At 41.4% G+C, this 20,282-nt stretch overlaps 1 protein-coding gene across 1 annotated transcript; it reads right to left on the reverse strand.

Annotated features, from left to right (window-relative positions):
* Positions 1-7,120: 7,120 nt before the first annotated feature.
* Positions 7,121-15,281, reverse strand: LOC127529752 (zinc finger protein 239-like). Its single transcript, XM_051934458.1, has 2 exons — positions 15,133-15,281; positions 7,121-10,572 (listed from the first exon to the last, which is right to left on the reverse strand). The coding sequence occupies exon 2, from the start codon at positions 10,548-10,550 to the stop codon at positions 9,345-9,347; it is 1,206 nt and encodes a 401-aa protein (XP_051790418.1). The 5' UTR covers positions 10,551-10,572; positions 15,133-15,281; the 3' UTR covers positions 7,121-9,344.
* Positions 15,282-20,282: the final 5,001 nt, after the last annotated feature.

The following is a 20,282-nucleotide window of genomic DNA, read 5'->3' on the forward strand; positions in this document are numbered from 1 at the left end:
TGTAATGCAGTGCCACAATGGCTTTCTCTACATCCACTGTTAAACTAATTGCTATTAATTTTGCCTTTGTTAATACACACAGATAAAAAATGGGGCAGGCATTATAACAACTCAGTGGCAACAGTTGTGTTTTACAAATCAAACAACTAACAGATATACACTGAAGAGCCAGAACATTCTGCACCCTCCCATATGACGCGAAAAACGTCAGGTATCCTGTAACAATGGCATATGTCAAGGCCAGGGATATTTTTGACAGTAAATTGACATTAGGTGCCTGTAGTCGATCTGCTGTTTGCAGAAAGTGTAGGCCAGCATAAAGACTGGGGAGATTTGACATGGGTCAGAGCATGTCGGAAACAGCAAGGCTCATGAGGTGCTCATGGTCAGCTGTGGGGAGTACCTACCCACAGTGGCTCACGAAGGGGGGAAGAAAAAAATCATGAACTGCTGACAGAGTCATTAACGTGAGAGGTTATCACCTCTGGTACATACTTACAGAAGGGCTGCTGTGACACAAATCCCAGATAATTGTAATGATGGATACAGGAGTGGCATATGAGACTATACAGTTGCAGTCCTGTTCATCATCAAAAGTGACTACAAGGAGAATGTGAGCATCAGAGGTGCACCTTAGATCAACGGAAGAAGGTTATCTTCTCCAAAGAATTCCATTTTCACTTGCAACATGTGGACTGTTAGGTACTTGTGTATCATTTAAGCTTTGGGTAATGTTCTACTAGGAAATGCTGGGTCTGGGCATTTATGTTGGCATCAATTTGGCACATACAATTTTTCTAAATATCGTTGGAGACTGGGTATGCCCCACTGGAAGTGGAAATTTTTTAGCAGGATAAGGACTATACAAATTTTTTGGGAAAGGTTTGAGGAATATGACAAAGAGTTCAAGGTGTTGCCCTGGCCTCCAAATTCCATCCATCCATCCATCCATTTTCCAACCCGCTGAATCCGAACACAGGGTCACGGGGTTCTGCTGGAGCCAATCCCAGCCAACACAGGGCACAAGGCAGGAAACAATCCTGGGCAGGGTGCCAACCCACCGCAGGACACACACCCACACACCAAGCACACACTAGGGCCAATTTAGAATCGCCAATCCACCTAACCTGCATGTCTTTGGAATGTGGGAGGAAACTGGAGCGCCCGGAGGAAACCCACGCAGACACGGGGAGAACATGCAAACTCCACACAGGGAGGACCCGGGAATCGAACCCAGGTCCCCAGATCTCCCAACTGCAAGGCAGCAGCGCCACCCACTGCGCCACCGTGCCGCCCGCCTCCAAATTCCCCAGATCTCAATCCAGTCGAGCGCCTGTGGGATATAACAACAAAAAGTCCAATTTGCTGCAACACCATCTCACATCAAACGAGAGTTAGAAGATCTGCTGCTATCATCCTCATGCCAGATACCACAGGACACATTCAGAGGTCCATACCTTGGTGGATTGAAGCAGTTTTGGAAGCACACAGAGGTGCAATACCATATTGAGCAGGTGGTTATAATGTTAGGCTCATCAGTTATACCATAAATGTATTGGGAGATCAAAGTGCTGAGCCAAAAAGGTGTTTTCTATGGTGCTGATTATGTAAGTTTGGGTCCTGTGTATTGAAATATTTGAATTGCAAGCTTTTTTTTATTGTTTATACACTGTGTCTTGTTTCAGAGCGTCAATTTGGGTATCATAGTACCAGTCAAGGTGTTCTTGGACTTCTCCTTCATATTGTACAGGTAAGACAGGCTCTAAAATTCCATCATGGCCAGACATATCATGGAGGTGACCCAAGGTTGGGGTGGTCTTTAACGTCATTGACAGAAAATACTTCCTCCATAGAGCAAGTCATAATGGTAAAGCAGAGATTGATGGTGCACGCACTTTTAAAAATAAAGGTGCCAAAGTGCTTCATCAGAGCAATGCCATAGAGGAATCATTTTTGGTTCCAAAAAGAACTATCCATAGGAAAGTTCAAGACAGAAACCTTTATTTATTTAGATTCATAACAAGTTCCATAAATTATAACAGACTTGTGAATGGGTTCATGATCTTTAAAGATCGCTTAGTGCACACAGTAATATGGGCTAAGGTCCAGTTTTCTTGATCTGTTTCTGTTCCTGTCCTGCTCTGTAGTCTACTGGACGTTAAAGATTTCTGGTTCGTCCCTTTCAAAACTCAAACAACCAATTTCACATGCAAACATGCCTTGACAGAATGAAATGGTTGTTTGTCAAGCAAAGTTTCTATGAGGAACCACAGAACTCAACACAGTGCCATTATAAAACCAGTATTATTAAGAGTGGGGGATAACAGATGTCTTTAGGAATAGTTATGGGTCTGATGAATGCATTCATAAACCAGAGCCAGATCTGAGCATGCTGAGTGTCCAGAAGGTTCAATTTTGGAAAGAAGCATCACCAATTCCAGAATTACAAGGAGCTATTAAATTAAAATTTGAGAAAATTAAGTGGTGTCCAATAACTGGTGGTGAAGCTAAGATCTTTAAGTATATCCCAGAGGCCAAATAACAATCAGAGCAATGGAAGCATTGGGATTCTACAAGAACTAAGAAATTCAAGGTCCAAGTCAATGCTGTCAAAATCACATGCACAATTTTTATGATGTTAAAGGTCCTCAAAGGCCCACATTACTGCCTGGTATATGCCTCAAGATAGAGCCATGTAGAAAAATAAGTGCACCCTATGATTTTGTTTTTTGTTTTCTAAACACGTGGACAAGTGTTTTGTTGTCAGAGTGTTTTCAACTTGGAGTTCAAGATTTGATCTCGATTTTTATCTGGAGGTGCTGTTCGAATGACGCAAAAAAAAAAAAAAAACATTCTTGCACTGTCAGATATGCCACTTCTGACTGTGGAAATAAATATTCACCCCAGCTGGGTATGCCCATAGTGCAGTGGTTTTCATGTACAATTTAGTAATACCACCAAAGCTGCAGGTTTTTATTTCAACCAAATTCAAAATTAGTACATCACATTTGTTTCATATTATTACTTAGTTATCTGGTCTACAACTATCCACCCATCCATTTATTTTCCAAACCCACATTTTTTGAATAGGGTCACTGACAAGCTGGAGCCTATCCCAGTAACCATTAAACACAAGGCAAGAACAATCCCTGATCAGAGTACCAGTCCTTATTAGGAAATTCATACATATTCATATTCCTTTGCATATTCATCATTCTTAGCTTTAACTTCTTTAGCATTAATTTTACCCCCAGAAAAATGAATCAACAATGCTGACTTATTTTTCAACAATGCAATTGTTATTACGTGTTAACAGAAATGTGCAAATACCAAAATATCAACATAAATACAGTAGGAAAGGCATGCCCACTGCTGTTCTGATGCAGATTAAATACACAAACCGTCTTGTGATATGTTTTAAGATAGTCACCAACGCATGGCCTGATGTTACAATCAGAACAGTAGACGTGTTTGTTTGCAAACTTTTCTCATACCTTTTCTGTTGCTTGCGCATTACAAAATGTAGAATATCAGTGTCAGATCTGCACAAGCAACACACCCCTTGTGTTATTTTAGGCTACCACAGTGCAAGTCTTAGTGACTTCCAAATTTCCCCTGACATGAACATTAACTACTGTAGTTCCATGAACAGCGCCTAAAGAGTGAATTCCTTTCTCACCAGTCATTTTGCCTTTCTGTCACACACCTATTGCTCCATGGTGAACCTTCAGGTGATCAAATTCACCAGGCATATCACAGCATTTCATGATATAGTACCATATGCATCAGTGTAAGTATTTGTGTCCACTGATGACCAATTCACCTTGTCATCACTGTCACTTGATTAAACTAACAGGTCTCCATCCATCCATTATCCAACCCACTACATCCTAACTACAGGGTCACGGGGGTCTGCTGGAGCCAATCCCAACCAACACAGGGCACAAGGCAGGAAACAAACACCAGGCAGGGCGCCAGCCCACCACAGGGTGCACACACACACACCAAGCACACACAAGGAACAATTTAGAATCGCCAATGCACCTAACCTGCATGTCTTTGGACTGTGGGTGGAAACCAGAGCACCCGGAGGAAACCCATGCAGACACGGGGAGAACATGCAAACTCCACGGAGGGCGGACCTGGGAAGCGAACCCTAACTGCGAGGCAGCAGCACTACCCACTGTGCCGCCCACTAACAGGTCTGTTTGTTTGTTCTAAAACTGGCTTTACAGCTTCTCATTCACATGCCATTTTGTTTTGGTTGAATACTCCACCCCTAATGAATACTGAATAATGAATACTGATGAGTTACCTTAGACAGGCAAAACACATATCAATATTCATGTTTTTTTGTGTCATGATATTATTTTATCCACTAGATGGGAGCAGAATACTGTATGTAGCATTACTTGGGTTTAAAACTAGATCATTACACATCACCCAGAGTCTGGCTCAGGCTTAACCATACTTGCATAGAATTCCAAGCCCGAGTTACACTCGAGGTTAATACCAAGGAAGTTTCTTTTACCGTTTTTTTTTTACCCCTTTTTCTTAGCATTTACTCCATTAATTCTATCAAAATATTGATGATTAGCAATGAACAGTGCAGACAGGGGTGCAAACAAAGCTGAATGCTAAAGGGGAGCCATTACCGCATTGACATTGTCACTTGTGTGTTCATTAAGAGATAGAAAACAAGTGAAACAATCCCCTTCTAACATTTACCATTGCCAGCCTTTTCGATACACTTACAAGATCAGTTCTGTATTTTTCAAGTCAAAGTTATTTCTTGACAATCAAGGTATAGATTTATTTTCCACCCGAGTACGTACTCTATAAGGAAGCAGCTTTTTATCAATTTAAAAAAAAAAAAAAAAAAACTTGTCTATTCTTGCAGTTTACTGTAAGGATGTAGGGTACACAAGTCCAAAATGTAAAACAAAAATCCTTCAAACCTACTAACTCTACTTTGAAGTGCAGGAGTTTTGATTGAAGAAAACGTGCTGTCTGCATTTAAGGCATCCTTGTGATAATGAAAAGAAACCAGAAATCATTATTTTAATCACAGATTCTTGGTTCTATTTTCGCAAGTTAAGGATCCATGTCTTGCTCAATTGTCTGCATGCAACAACCATCAATGACCAACTCTACAGAAAAGGGGAATGAAAATGGCAAAGGAAAACTGAATTGAAAAGTTTGGTCAAAGCTACCAATATTTCAGAATTTCTTCAAATAAGAGAACTCAAAAGGAACAGCTCAATAAACAATGATATCAGTTAAAAAGCACGAATGATGAGTCAAGTGTAAAATTGGTGGGAATGAAAACCCACAGCCACTGTGGATACCAGGCTTGAACATGAGGACTCCTGATTAAGGGTCACAGGAAAAAGGGGTCTTGTCCTGGAAACAAACCTGAAAGGGATGCCACTCCATCGCCAGGCTTTCTGAGGCTGTCAGTTCATCAAACATGCTGTCAACTATGATGTTGGATTAACATATGCTGCCATCCAAGCGACGTCTTTTTCAGGGACGTCCCTGCTTATTTCAACAGGACAATGCGAAGACACATTCTGCATATGTTACAACAGCTTGGCTTCATAGTAAAAGAGTGCAGGAACTAGAATGGCCTGCCTGCAGTCTAGACCTGTCTCCCATTGAAAATGTGTGGTGCATTATGAACCGCAAAATATGACAACAGAGACCCCGGACTGTTGAGCAACTGAAGTTGTACATCAAGCAAGAATGGGAAAGAATTCCACCTACACAGCTTCAACAATTAGTGTCCTCAGTTCCCAAACGCTTATTGAGTGTTGTTAAAAGGAAAGGTGATATAACACAGTGGTAAACATGCCCCTGTCCCAGCTTATTTGGAACATGTTCCAGGCATCAAATTCAAAATGAGTGAAGATTTGCAAAACAATAAAGTTTGTCAGTTTGAACATTCGATATCTTGTCTTTGTAGTGTATTCAATTGAATATAGGTTGAAAAGGATTTGCAAATCATTGTATTCTGTTTTTATTTACGTTTTACACAACATCCCAACTTCATTGGAATTGGGGTTGTAGATGCAAAGGATTGCAGGGTGCATAACTGGGACAGTAAATCCAAGTCCAGTAAAGGTGGCATATGACTAAGCCCGGACCCTGTCCTCCTTGTACTTGTCATTTATGTGGCCAGTTGGGTAAAAAGTTGCAGCACCAAGGCAAGGTTTCTATAAAAGCTGAAAAATGTGTTGGAATGAGTGAGTCTTAAAATTGGGAACAGTGCAGGGCTGGTAGAACTTACCAAACTAAGATGACAGAAATTAACACATGCACAAAAAAAGTGAGAAAAGCCCTTCCTGTGCATTTTACCACCATACTTAGGGTTCAGCTACAGACCTCCAGAGCTCTGCTAAACAGCCAATCACATTTCCTGTTTATGTCACACGAATCGGAGGGTGAAAACTCCATCTGGAAGCTACAGATTTATGGAGGGTATGTGTCTCCTTTCAATGATTTGGATTTAGTAGAAGTACACCAGAGTATAACTAGGAGAAAAAAGTGAGAGAAAAACAGTTAAGTGTGTAAAACCATCTTAGTGCACAAAAATGCTGACAAAAAACACTTTTCTAGGTATAATCGTAATGTGAAAGGCAGCTAAATGAGAGTTGTGTGATCCGATTGGCTCGTCAACAGAACAGGGCTAAACTCTACTGGATAGAGAGACCAAACTGACTTTTTGCTGTTAGGACCATTCATTCATTCTTTTTACCACACAACTGCAACAAGTTAGAAAATATACACTTATGATCATCCTTAATTTAGACAGAGGGAGAGAGAGGTTAGGAGCATGCACTGATACAACATGTTGCTGCATCCACCACACAAGAAATCACCTTAGGATCCTTAATCAGGACCAGAGTGCAGCTGTGCACCGAGTGACAATTTATACAAAGGAAAAAAAAAAAAAAATCAAGAAATAACTAAAACTAATAACTAAAAAAACAGTAACTAAACCTACAAGGGCCCATACAGAGAGATCATGTCTACTACACTGTTTGACTAGATGTCTTTCTTCCTGTTCCTGAAGCTCTAAAAAATATCTTTGTTAATAGAAAAAAAAAATAGAAGTACATATGGAGGAAAATAATTCAGTTTACTTTGAAGGATATCTCTTAGCAGAAACCATCATCACTCTTAAGTACAAAGAAATTCTGAATGGTACATTTAATATGCACATAGGTGGGGTTGAGATGCCGTAGTAATAGAGGAAGACATGGAAAAATCAAAAGCAACTTGTAAAGTTCAAGTTTCAACATTTTTTCCTTCCCTGCAGTCTGTGGTGTGATTGTTTCTCAGATCAGACCTGATTCTGCTGTCACTAAGAAGATATTCATCTTAATATTTAAAGCAGCAAACTGGTTGGAAGTGAAACTGCACGTAAAGGAGCTGTGTGAAATGTATGTGCCATTCTTAAAAAGGTGTCTCCAAACATTATGTCTCAAGCTACATTCAATAATTAAACAATTTTTGTTTTCTTAATGGATTCTGCATATTGAATTGTAGATAATGAGAATGCTAATTGACTTCATCGTGTTATAAAAGTGTCATGCTCGCCTCCACTCTAACAATTCATTTTTTCAAATGATGCACGGGTAAATTAAAAACTAAAGGCAATTTGAAAATTACACAATAGATAGAAGCTGGTGCAATGCAACATGTTCACAATGGCTTATGGGTAGCTCAAACACATACAGGGCAGTGCTCCGTCATGAGTCTAGTTCAAGCCAAAGTCAAATTTTCATGGATTTTCTGCTGCAGGGTTGCGCCATTGCTGAACAACACCCTGTAGTGACATTGCTTTGGGCAGAGGGAGTGAAAACTTTTGAAATTCAAAGGATATTAGCTCGGTATGAAAGTGAAAATGCCATAACTCAACTAAAATTTTACAAAGGGGTGGAAAGGGTTAAGACGGGAAGGACAAGTGTAACCGATGAAGGTCAGCCTGGCTGACCTTTAACATCATGAACATAAGCCTACATTGACATGTCAAATTCCTTCTTCAGAGGAGATCAACAGATTACGTTATCCGCTGTTACTGCATATTTAGATATAAGCTATTGATTTGCAGATGCCATAGTGCACGACAAGTTGGAGTACTGTAAAGTTTGCACAAGATGGGTACCCAAACAGCTTACTTATCTGCACAAGCCAACATCCTTCAGTGAATTTCAGCAGATTTCACTCCCTCTGCCCAAAGAAATTTCACTATGGCATGTTGCTCACCATTGGTGCATTCATGCAGCAGAGCATTCATCTTGGCTTTAACCAGACTAACGGTAGAGCGCTGCAATGTGCATGTTTGAATTACCCATAAGCCATCACAAATTTGTTATACTATGTAAGCTTCTATCCATTGCAGCTACCATGTATTTTTCAAATTGCCTTTATTTTATTTACCATCTTGCTTGATTTAAGGTCATTTGTTTGTACTAGATAAGCTTATCCATCTGCCATTCTTGTCAAGTCAAGCTGCATTCCTATATTTCCAGAACTGTATGTAAAATAGGTTTAATTCATACCACTTTTCCAATTACGGGGCTGTGTATTGGCACAACAGAAAAACAAACTGATATTACATACATGTATTGTAATTCCACAGCTCTAAAAACAGCTTTGTACCAGTTGTGCAGCCATTATTAACCAGAAGAGAGAGGATGGAGCAGCTGCTGTCTGAACGTTAAGAGGTGTAGAGACCCATTTCTATTTAACATGATAAACACAAGCAGTTTTGTTTCTTCTACCACCTCTTATTAAAGCCCAAGTAAAAATTTGTTTCTGTTAAAGTGATCTAAACAGACTTCTTGAAGGTCACAGTCAACCGTATGAAACTATTTTCTAGGGTGGTACTTGGTAACACATTGGTGCCCCCATGGCTAGGCTCAGTTCTCCAGAGTGCCTTCCAACTGCAGCTTACCAACTCTTCCAGTATGAATGTGATCCGAAGTTTTTCTATTGTAGGATACAAGTGTTTGTGTCCTGCTAAAGAGCAGCATGCTGGACATCTCCCTCTTAGATGTTCACACAGGAGTGACAAGAATGACAAAAAATTGAATAGAGAATAGGTGGAATGGTAATTAATTGTCAATGAATGTACTTCTTACATTGCCCTTTTCAGTAATACTATTTGCAGTTCTTTAAAAGCAATAATATTAATAATATGCATAGTGTTTCTGACTTTTCTAAAGGGCTTATAAAAATATTTTATATTTTATTCTTTTCCTTCAGCTGCAAAGAGTAGTCATGTAGGACTGACACTTCAATTCAGATTTCAGTTGGGTACTCATTTTTCCTAATATCTAATTAGCAGTTTTTACAGTAGTATTCACTGTCTCAGATGAGTGCTTCTTTGGTCGCTTCTCACCCGTGTGGACTCTCTGGTGCGCCTTAAGGTTAAACATATGCCCAAAGCTTTTCCCACAATCAGCACAAATGTAAGGTTTATCTCCTGTATGGATTTGCTGATGCGTTTTCAGGCCCGACATTTGACTGAACCGCTTCCCACATGTTTTGCACATGTATGGCTTCTCCCCAGTATGAACTCGCTGATGCGTCTTACGAGCAGATATATTAGTGAAGCTTTTCCCACACTCATCACACCTGTAGGGTTTCTCACCCGTATGGATCCTCTCATGAACCTTAAAGTCACATTGATAACTGAAGCTCTTCCCACATTCTTCACACTGGTATGGCTTCTTCCCTCGATGAAGCCTCAAGTGAACCTTAAGGCTAGCAAATCTGATGAAATTCTTTCCACATTCAGAACAGTTGTACCAATGCACTTCCTCTTGCAAGATTTGTTGCTTCATGATGCTTGGTTTCTTTTTGAAATTTCGGATATCTTCCGTTAACCACCATGGGGTCTTCACACTATTATCATTTTCATGTGTCATAAAGTCATCCTCATTCTGGTCTTTTTGCCTAGGATCTTTGCCTGGCTCAAAATTCGGCCTGACAGCCTTTTGACCATACTGCAAGGACACCAGAGGAAAGAATTCCTCTTGAATGTTTGTGGTGACATTTCCATCCAATGGCTTCTCTTCTTGCTTAATGGTTGAACAAATGTTAATTTCAGAAGCCTCTTCTTTAATGTGCAGGGGCTCCTGGTCTTCCTCTTTAATTCTACTGGACTCTTGACAGTTCAGTATAGATGCTTGATCTAAGTCTTCACTGAGTGGCTTATAGTCTATTATTGTAATTTCTTCCTTAATTTCTTCTTTTACTAAGACAGTGGCAAGTATTGGAATATTTACCACATCTTCCTGTGTTGCAATATCATCCTTTATTGAAATATTTTCCTTGATTTCACCTTTGATTGAAATATTTGTCTGCTGTGAAATATTATCCTTTGTATCATTATTATTTACAAGATCTTCCTTTATTTCCACCTTTACTGAAATGCCTTCCAGTACTGCAATAGTTTCTGTCATTTCTTTCTTTATTGGCTTATATTCTTCATGACCAAAATTCAAGCCCTTCTCACAATACAATGCTTTTGAATCCATTTGTCGAGTCCCACTTCAGTTTCTGTGTAAATAGAAAATAAGGACATTTCACTAAACATTTTGTCAATTCATCTAACATCATGGGTCAAAGCAATAGGATCAATTTTGATACTTTGTCACCAACATCTGTCCTAGGTATGATGTTAAAACTGGATCCGGGCCTGTAAGTAGTCCTCCAATCATGGGGGTTTGTTGCAGGATTGGCACTCCAGCCACTGTAAAAAAGCTTCACACAGCTCTGAGATGACAGAAAGGACTCATTTCTGCTCTCCGCGGGAGTAGTTCTGCTGCAGCCACTCAAAGGAAGGCTGCTTGCATTATGAAGGGCATGGAGAAAAGCCCTTGGGAGCCCCATCCCAAGAAGAGTCAAAACCATCAGAGAGCCAATGTCGTCAGGTCTTTGCTAGGGTTGTCCGTGATAGGACCTGTGGTCACTTGCTCACCTACCAGTGCCCGGAGCAGTCTGGTTTTGCGCCAAAGAATTCTACTATCAACTGCATCATGGCACGGAGGGTTCTCATGGAGCGCAAACGCTAATATCAGCAGTTTCTTTGCAGCCTTTGACAATTTTTGTAAAGCGTTTCACTCAGTTGATCAAGCTTGAGGATTTGTTCTGTTCTGTGTATTGACCCCCTTCTTTTGACACCCACTGCACACCCAACCTACCTGGAAAGGGGTCTCTCTTTGAACTGCCTTTCCCAAGGTTTCTTCCATTTTTTTCCCTACAAGGTTTTTTCTTGTCTTCATAAAGAGTCAAGGCTGGGGGGCTGTCAAGAGGCAGGGCCTGTTAAAGCCCATTGTGGCACTTCTTGTGTGATTTTGGGCTATACAAAAATAAAATGTACTCTACTGTATCAAGCTGCCCTGTGGGACATCCTGAGGGTTCGCGGGATCCCCTCGAGGTTACTAGATATGGCCGGTCTGTACACTGATACTGTGAGTGCTGTGCAGAGTGGAGGAAGAACCTCTGCGTTTTTCCCAGTTGATTCTGGGGTTCATCAGGGGTGTGTTCTTGCTCTTACTCTGTTCAATGCTTGCATGGACTGGGTGTTGGGCAGGGTTGTGGGGTCCAGTGGCTGTGGGGCATCTGTTAGCAAAGAAAGATTCACTGATCTCGATTTTGCCAACGATGCTGTGATCTTCGCAGAGTCCATGGAGGCTCTGATTGGGGCTCTGAAGAGACTGAGCAAGGAGTCTGAGTGTCTGGGCTTGTGAGTGACCTGGATAAAAATACAGGATCCAGGCCTTTAATGACCTCTTGGCCACAGCCATCAGCAGTGTGTCTGTCTGTAGAGAGAGTGTCGACCCTGTCGAGAGGTTTACTTACCTCAGCAGTGACATTCATGTCTCTGATGACTCTTCCCATAAAAAGTCAATAGACGGATTGATAGAACATGGGGGGGGGGGGGAGCAGCATTTGGGGGTCACGAGGTCACTGGAAAGGGATGTGTGGTGCTCCCGATACCTATGCAAAAGGACGAAGGTCCAAGTCTTTAGAGCCCTGGTGCTTCCTGTCTTCCTATATGGTTAAGGTACAGGACTCTATCCAGTGACCTGAGATAAAGACTACACTCCTTTGCTACTGTGTCTCTTCAGAGAATCCTTGGGTACCGCTGGTTTGACTTTATGTCGAATGAGCATTTGCTCATGGAGTCCCGAAGTAGGCACATTACCTGCACTGTCAGGGAGCATCAGTTACGGTCCTAAAACCATGTCGCGTGATTCCCTGAGGGTGATCTGGCTCACAGGATCCTCATTGTTGAGGACAAACCCAAATCTGTGCAATGTAGTGAAAAGGTAGTCCCATTTAACCATATCAAATGCTTTTTCTGCATCCAAGGATAATAAAATCTATGGGGTGTTAGACTTTGTGGGTGAATATATTACATTAAATAGGAGTCGAAGATTGGAAGCTAAGTGTTTGCCTTTAATAAATCGTCTTGCGATATTACAGAAGGAAGCACTTTCTCAATTCTTATACCTAGGACTTTGGAGAATGTCTTAACATCATTAAGGAGAGAGATTTCTCTATATGATGCATATTGTAAGAAGTTCTTATTTTTCTTAGGAAAGACGGAAATTAATGTTTGGCAAAAAGTTTGAGGTTGAATTTTATTCTGCAACAGGAAAACTAATATGTAGGATATGCAATTCAAGTAACACAATATTTTTTCATGCATGCTTTTATATTGTTTGCTGCTGTCCGAGCATTAGTCTCCATAGATGCCTGTTCTTTCAGATAGTTTTTATCTCTGTTTTCTATGAAAATGTGAGTTTAACAAATTACTCAGCTATCATTACAAACCACATTGAAAGGAAAAAAAAAAACAGCTTTGGGTGGAGTGTTCCTTTAATGTCACAGTTGGAGAAATGACATTGGCCAAAAACAGTTGCACAATAATACCACTGAGAACCCAACATGTGCTGTGTATAAGAAGTGTTATTATGCAGTCAAACCTTGGCTAACACAAGCAAGATTATAGTTAAGAAACAAATAAAAAATAATGAAATCAGGAGGAAGGAAAATCTACTTTTTTGGCTACTTGTGTTTAGGGGTCACCACAGTGGATCATCCATCTGCATCTATCCCTGTGTTTTACATCATTTTCTACCACACCACCTGCCTTCATGTTCTCCCTCACCACATCCATAAGCCTCCTCTTTGGCCTTCCTCTTGCCTGGTGGTTCCATCCTTAATGTTCTTTTCCCAATGTACCCCTCATCTCTTCGCGGCACATGACCAAGCCATCTCAACCTAGCCTCTATCACTTCATCACCAAACTGTCGTACCTGTGTTGTCTTTGTAATATACTTATCCTTAATCCTGTCTACTCTCGTTACACCAAGCGAAAATCATAGCATCTTCAACTCTGCCACTTCCAGCTCTGCATCCTGACTTTTCATCAGTACATTTTTATAATATGGTCATTGTCATTTGTCTCTATAGATAGATAGATAGATAGATAGATAGATAGATAGATAGATAGATAGATAGATAGATAGATAGATAGATACTTTACTTTATGATTCCACTGTCATTATGATAATAATCTTCTTTTGGGCTCCGAGTATGGCACAGATTTTCATATTTGGGTCCTCAGATCAAAAAGTTTAGGAACACTTGGTTAGGGTTGTGTGGTACACGGACACTGGAAAAGCACCAAAAATCCTAAATTTTAAAAAGGTATGGTAACAGCATTTTAGGATTTTTGGTACCAGAAGTAAACATAGTAATGTATTCTCAATTGGCCAACTCCTTCCCCTCTATTCCCTCAACACTCATAAGTGTATATGTGGGAAAATGTCCATTTAGTTTACATCATGAAACAAGACCACTGGCTTTAATGTGATCCAGACTTCATGGGCGGCAACCCCATTTTGCTTCAACGATTACACACTTCACGCTATCAAGCGGGAAGCGGAGTGTAGTGTGGTATAATGGTGTGGTGCACCAGGGAGGCTGGAATTATATGGAGGTTAACAAGTTATCTTTTATTTGCTTCGGAACCAGTTTGGTACGGAGGTCCAAAATTTATCGATACTGAAAAATTTTTTACTACCAATCTAAAACTAACCCTGGTGTAAATGAAACACTGCCCACACCTCACAAAATGTCATCCCTATATCAATGTATGGTGATGGTAACATTATGTTGTGGGGCCAGTCAAGAAAGAAGAATGGAAACTGAAAAATATAACCAAATATCACACAAGAATCTGAGCCTGCTAAAATACTAAAGCTTGCATGAAAATTCATCATTCAGCAGGACAATGATATCATCAGAATGCCAGAGTAAGCCTTGAGTAGCTCAATAACCAAAAGGGATATGTCCTACGATGGCTCAGTCAATTGGACTGGCCTGGTTTGAAAACTGTGGTCCACAAGTGTCACCTGAACAATTCTGAGCAAATCTGCCTGGGAGAACAGGACAGAAATCCCTCTAAACAGACAGCAAAGCTAAGAGACTCGCACAGCTGTCATGGCTGAAAAAGACGAGTCTACAAGAAATTAACAGAGGGAATTCAATACTAATTAAAAGATACATGTCCTTCATTTCTTTTAAAGACTACTTACTAACATAAAGCAATGCCACATTTAAAAAGCAACATAAGTTTCGGTACTTTGACATAAAAATATTACTGCAGGATTTCTTGTTCATGAAAACTTGAGACTGGGACTGAATATTTTTGAAAAGCATTGTAACGCTCCTCTCTCCGCTTACTCCGGCGGTGCATTGCAATCCCGTAAATACCTGCATGGTTTACGTCCGTAAAAAAGAAACGACGAATCCACGGATCTAAATGGTATCTGCCACCGTTTTGAGCGAAAGCCAAGAGGGAGTATTGTAATGTAACGAACAAACTGCAAGTCGACTGCCGGTTTCACAATAAAAAAAGTATCATTAAAAGAAAGACACACAAATTCAGCATGCAGAAAGCAATGCTTTGGGATCTGTCAACCCCTTTTACGATTTAAGAATACTACACATCTGTTATTAAGCGCAAGAGCAGCAATTTCACGCAAGTCACCACACCGTTCGCTCTACTATACCACACTGATTTAGAATCCCTCAAATACTTACGTGTACAAAGGAAAACTGCTAATGTATAACAGAAATAGCTTCGAAGCACTAAAAATGAAACGTTGCATCCAGAAGAACGTTCGGCGTGAAGAAATTACAGCTATTTCAAAAACCAAACAAGCGCTGCTCAGTAAATCATGAGGTCCGACTACAACACGAACCCACTATTAAAAGTTCCTAGCTTGAGTTCACCGAATGCGCATGCGCTTTACTTAACTGGGCGAAGACGTTTTTTTCTGGTGAGCCCGTACGGTCGGAATTATAGCAGTATCCAGCCATTCAGATACAATTACCTCACCAAATCTAACTCTTGAAATAAATGTTTATAAACATTATACTTTGCCCCCCGCATACAATCTGTTAAGGACTTAAAATAAATGAGATCACCTTCAGATTGCAAGCAAACGTAACTTTAATACAAAATCATATCATAACAGCCCCGCCATCAGCGCATTCTCCTAATATTTAAATACACCCCAGTACAAAGTGTTACACAGTAGAGAACAGTCTGTACTGTTTCTCTTAAAGGCGGATCACACTTCTTTTATATAAAGCCAATTATATTACACGAACGTTGTTATAGGTTTGAGCTTAATCGCAAGCCGCATATCAATACCGATTTATGGAGGTTTTTGAGTGGGCTTGAAAATAACGTGCCGTTAAACATTCCACAGACAGTACTGTTACCCTTTCACTGCATCGTTTTGTGTTTTCCCTTTATTGGTGCAAACATGTTTCTTTTTTCATTTTTATCATTTTAAATATAGATAACCATGAGTTCCTCCTTGCTGCCCTCTCTGGCCTTGACATCACCATGTCTGCTCTCAGATTGTTTGAGTCCTACATCATAAGAAGATCCCACCGTGTGTCCTGGCCAGGAGAGATGTAATGGACGTATGAGACTTGCTCAGAGGAGCCCCAAGGATCAGTGCTGGGTCAACATAACGTCTTTCTCTACCTCTGCCTTACTGGGCCCTATCATCCAATCCCATGAATTCTCATATCAGTGCTATCAGTATACCTCTTGTTCTCTTCTCAGGATAATCTGCATGTTTTACGCGAGTTTCAGCTTGGCGGGCCTAAACTGAGAATGAGCACGTGGAAACTCCAGCTAACAGCTGCGCAGCAGTGTCGGCGCAAACGTTACAGCTCCTTCACTACGCAGTGAGTCAATAAACAATGACATTTGTTGGGAGCCCTTCGAATGCATGGAACTTGAAAGTAAAATTACTAAGTAAACTGAACAAAGACAAAAATAGCAAGATAAACTGTAATCCCCGTTTGAACTGTCCTTGACTAGTAGCGTTTAAAGAGTTCAGCGTTTTAGGTGTAATGAAGACAAGGCACAGTTCTTTGCTAGTTGCCCCTAAGTAAAGGAGTTAGGATTATATACACAACAGTCTTTTGCTTAGCACCAGGGTTGACACGATCAGGCATTAGAAATCCATCATTTTACTTTCAAGTTGTCAATGGTTTTCACATCCTAATACTTTGTATGACTTCTTGCCAGAAATCTACATTAAAGTGTACATATTCTCAGCCTTGACTTTCTTGGTGAATAAAGCTATCTGTCCACGTTCACTACAACCACTGGGGCAACGCACACTCCGTATGGACTGGGTCTTAGGAGAGAAGCCTTGCTAATAATCCAGAAAGCTGGAGCAGAAGTTGCAGAATAACAGCATGAAGGAAGTGTGGGATGGGATGAAGATCATCACTGGCTGCAGCTTGAAGAGGGGTGCCACCATCGAGAGAGATGTGGAGAGAGCAAACCAGATGAACAACTTTTTTTAACAGGTTTGACCACCCTAACCCACTCTCGCCTCGGAGTACTGCACCATCCACCCATCCTTATGCTGATACCAGCATAGGAGAGAGTTTACACCCCCCCCACACACACACAATTACAGCAGCCCAGGAAAGCAGAGAGCTGAGGAGACTCTGTGCCAGCAAAGCAGCGGGTCCAGATGGAGTATCGCCACGACTGCTGAAGGTCTGTGCGTTGGAGCTGGAGAGTCCTCTACAGCACATCTTCAACCTGAGCCTGAAACAGGGGAGAGTCTCGAGGCTTTGGAAAACATCTTGCATCACCCCACTCCCAAAGGTATCACATCCTAGTGAGCTGAATGACTTTCAGCCTGTCGCTCTGACGTCGCATGTGATGAAAACCATGGAGTGGCTGTTGCTTCACCACCTGAGGCCACAGGTCCGTCACGCCTTTGACCCTCTGCAGTTTGCATACCAGGAGAAGGTGGGAGCGGAGGATGCCATCATCTAAATGCTACACCGATCCCTCTCCCACTTGGCCAGAGGCAATGGTGCTGTAAGAATTATGTTTCTGGACTTTCTAGTGCCTTCAACACCATCCAACCTCTGCTCCTTAGGGACAAGCTGATAGAGATGGGAGTAGATTCATACCTGGTAGCATGGATCGTGGACTGTCTTAAAGACAGACTTCAGTATGGGCGTCTCGGGAACTGCAGGTCTGACATTGTGGTCAGCAACACAGGAGCACCGCAGGGGACTGTACTCTCTCTGGTCCTGTTCAGCCTATATACATCGGACTTCCAATACAACTCGGAATCCTGCCACGTGCAAAAGTTTGCTGACGACACTGCTATCGTGGGCTGCATCAGGAGTGGGCAGGAGGAGGAGTATAAGAACCTAATCAAGGACTTTGTTAAATGGTGTGACTCAAACTACTTACACCTGAACACCAGCAAAACCAAGGACCTGGTGGTGGATTTTAGGAGGACCAGGCCCCTCATGGACCCCGTGATTATCACAGGTGACTGTGTGCAGAGGGTGCAGACCTATAAATACCTGGGAGTGCAGCTGGATGATAAACTGGACTGGACTGCCAATACTGATGCTCTGTGTAAGAAAGAACAGAGCCGACTATACTTCCATAGCAGGCTGGCGTCCTTCAACATCTTCAATAAGATGCTACAGATGTTCTATCAGACAGTGGTGGCGAGCGCCCTCTTCTACGCGGTGGTGTGCTGGGGAGGCAGCATATAGAAGAGGGACGCCTCACGCCTGAACAAACTGGTGAGGAAGGCAGGCTCTATTGTAGGCATAGAGCTGGACAGTTTGACATCCATGGCAGAGCGTCGGGCACTTAGCAGGCTCCTGTCAATCATGAAGAATCCACTGCATCCACTAAACAGTATCATCTCCAGAAAAGAGGAGCAGCTTCAGCAACAAACTGCTGTCACTTTCCTGCTCCACTGACAGACTGAGGAGATCGCTCCTCCCCCACACTATGCGACTCTTCAATTCCACCTTGGGGGGCATGGGGTGGGGGGGAATGTTAACATTATTCAAAGATATTGTCTGTCTGTATACCGGCATTATCATCACTCTTTAATTTAATATTTTCTTTATCAGTATGCTGCTGCTGGAGTATGTGAATTTCCTCTTGGGATTAATAAAGTATCTATCTATCTATCTATCTATCTATCTATCTATCTATCTATCTATCTATCTATCTATCTATCTATCTATCTATCTATCTATCTATCTATCTATCTATCTATCAATCTACAAACTATTAGGACGTGAAAGCCATTGACAACTTGAAGGTAAAAGGACGATAATTTCCTTAACCTAAAAAACAATATGGCAGAAGGTAAAGTAAAGACTAAAGCAGCACCAATAGCAAAAAGGGAGCTAGGGACACACCAATATGTATTAATTAAATTGGGGGTGGGGATAGGAATGTACCAAACAGTCTAATAACAATATTAACACAGGCTGCTGTAGCAGCACACCCTCCAAGACGATTTCATTACTGCAACTCACTACTAGCAGGAGGACCTGCATGTGCTATCAACCCACTGCAGATGGCCCAAAATGATTCCAAAATGAATTCAACCAGCCAAGACAGACTCATGTCATTCTTCTCTTCATGTTGCTACATTGGCTCCCTGTAGGAGCACACATTAAGTTCAGATCCTGGATTCTTGATTACAGAGCAGTCAATGACTCAGCACCTGTGTATATATTAACGCACTGATGAGGTCCTGGGCGCCTTCTCAACCACTCAGGCATTACTACAATGGGACAATAGTCATTCACACAGGTTGAATGTAATTTCTAAGGTACAGGGACAATGGTGGATTCTTTTTTAAGGATGTTGGAATGACAGATTGGTTTAAGAGAGAGAGGCTGAGAGCATACACTGATAACTCATCGTTGCAATCACCTCACAACAAACAACCTGGATTGGGACCCCAGTACAGCGGGTGACACCTCAGCACCACACTGGAACAATGTGAGTTTTTTTTTATGGTGGCTGGAGTGCCAATCCTGCCACCAACCCCCATGTTTTCCCTTCAATTTGGAGGACCTGCTTGCAGGGCTGGATACAGATTAATGTAATACCCAGGACAGAGCAATTGCAGGTTAAGGACCTTGCTCAAGGGCCCAATGAAGTAGAGTCACTTCTGGCATTTCCAAGATTTGAACCAGCAGCCTTCCGATTGCCAGTGCAGATCCCTAGCCTCAAAGCCACCACTCTGCCAAGAGAGATTAAATATTGCCATTAACACTAATGCCAGCTGATTATCAAAGATCCTAACTACATGAACAGGAATGCCGTCTGGACCTGCTGCCTTCATGGTGCTTACTTTACTGAAAGTTCTTCTTGTGTTGTGTTCCGACACCATTTTCCCTCTAGGCAGAGCTCCCAACTCAAATGTGTTGTACCACTGACTAAATAAGTCCATCATGGCGGCACTGCAAACAAAGAACAAGTTCTATAAGAAATACTACTCTCCTTCAAGCAACATCTACAGCTTACTTAACATAACTTGCATGTCCTTCTGATGTGGAATGAAAAACCTCACAAATAACAAGAAAAGCAGAATGTTATATGGTTATTGCAGGGATGGAAACTGAAGTGAGAATGCCAGATCAATGAGACACCAAGGCTAACCGACATGCCACCACTGAATAACCCTTTATTTTTTTTTCAGAATAGTTTAAAAATCGAAGCAGTACTAGAATTTCATTGTTTCCCTACATTTGGACTATTGGCAGGTTCAATGATTTACACAAGGACACTTGCGTCAGTTTTGGGAGCTGTCACATCAAAGTTATGGTAACAGCCGAACACATTTTTGAGACAGAACTCACCATACTTTGTT

Source organism: Erpetoichthys calabaricus, chromosome 12 (genome assembly GCF_900747795.2).
Source record: "Erpetoichthys calabaricus chromosome 12, fErpCal1.3, whole genome shotgun sequence".
Lineage (NCBI taxonomy): Eukaryota > Metazoa > Chordata > Cladistia > Polypteriformes > Polypteridae > Erpetoichthys > Erpetoichthys calabaricus.

Bases quoted from the DNA above. Each gene is read 5' to 3' on its own strand.
- LOC127529752 (XM_051934458.1), bottom strand. From the start codon at position 10,550: ATGGATTCAAAAGCATTGTATTGTGAGAAGGGCTTGAATTTTGGTCAT.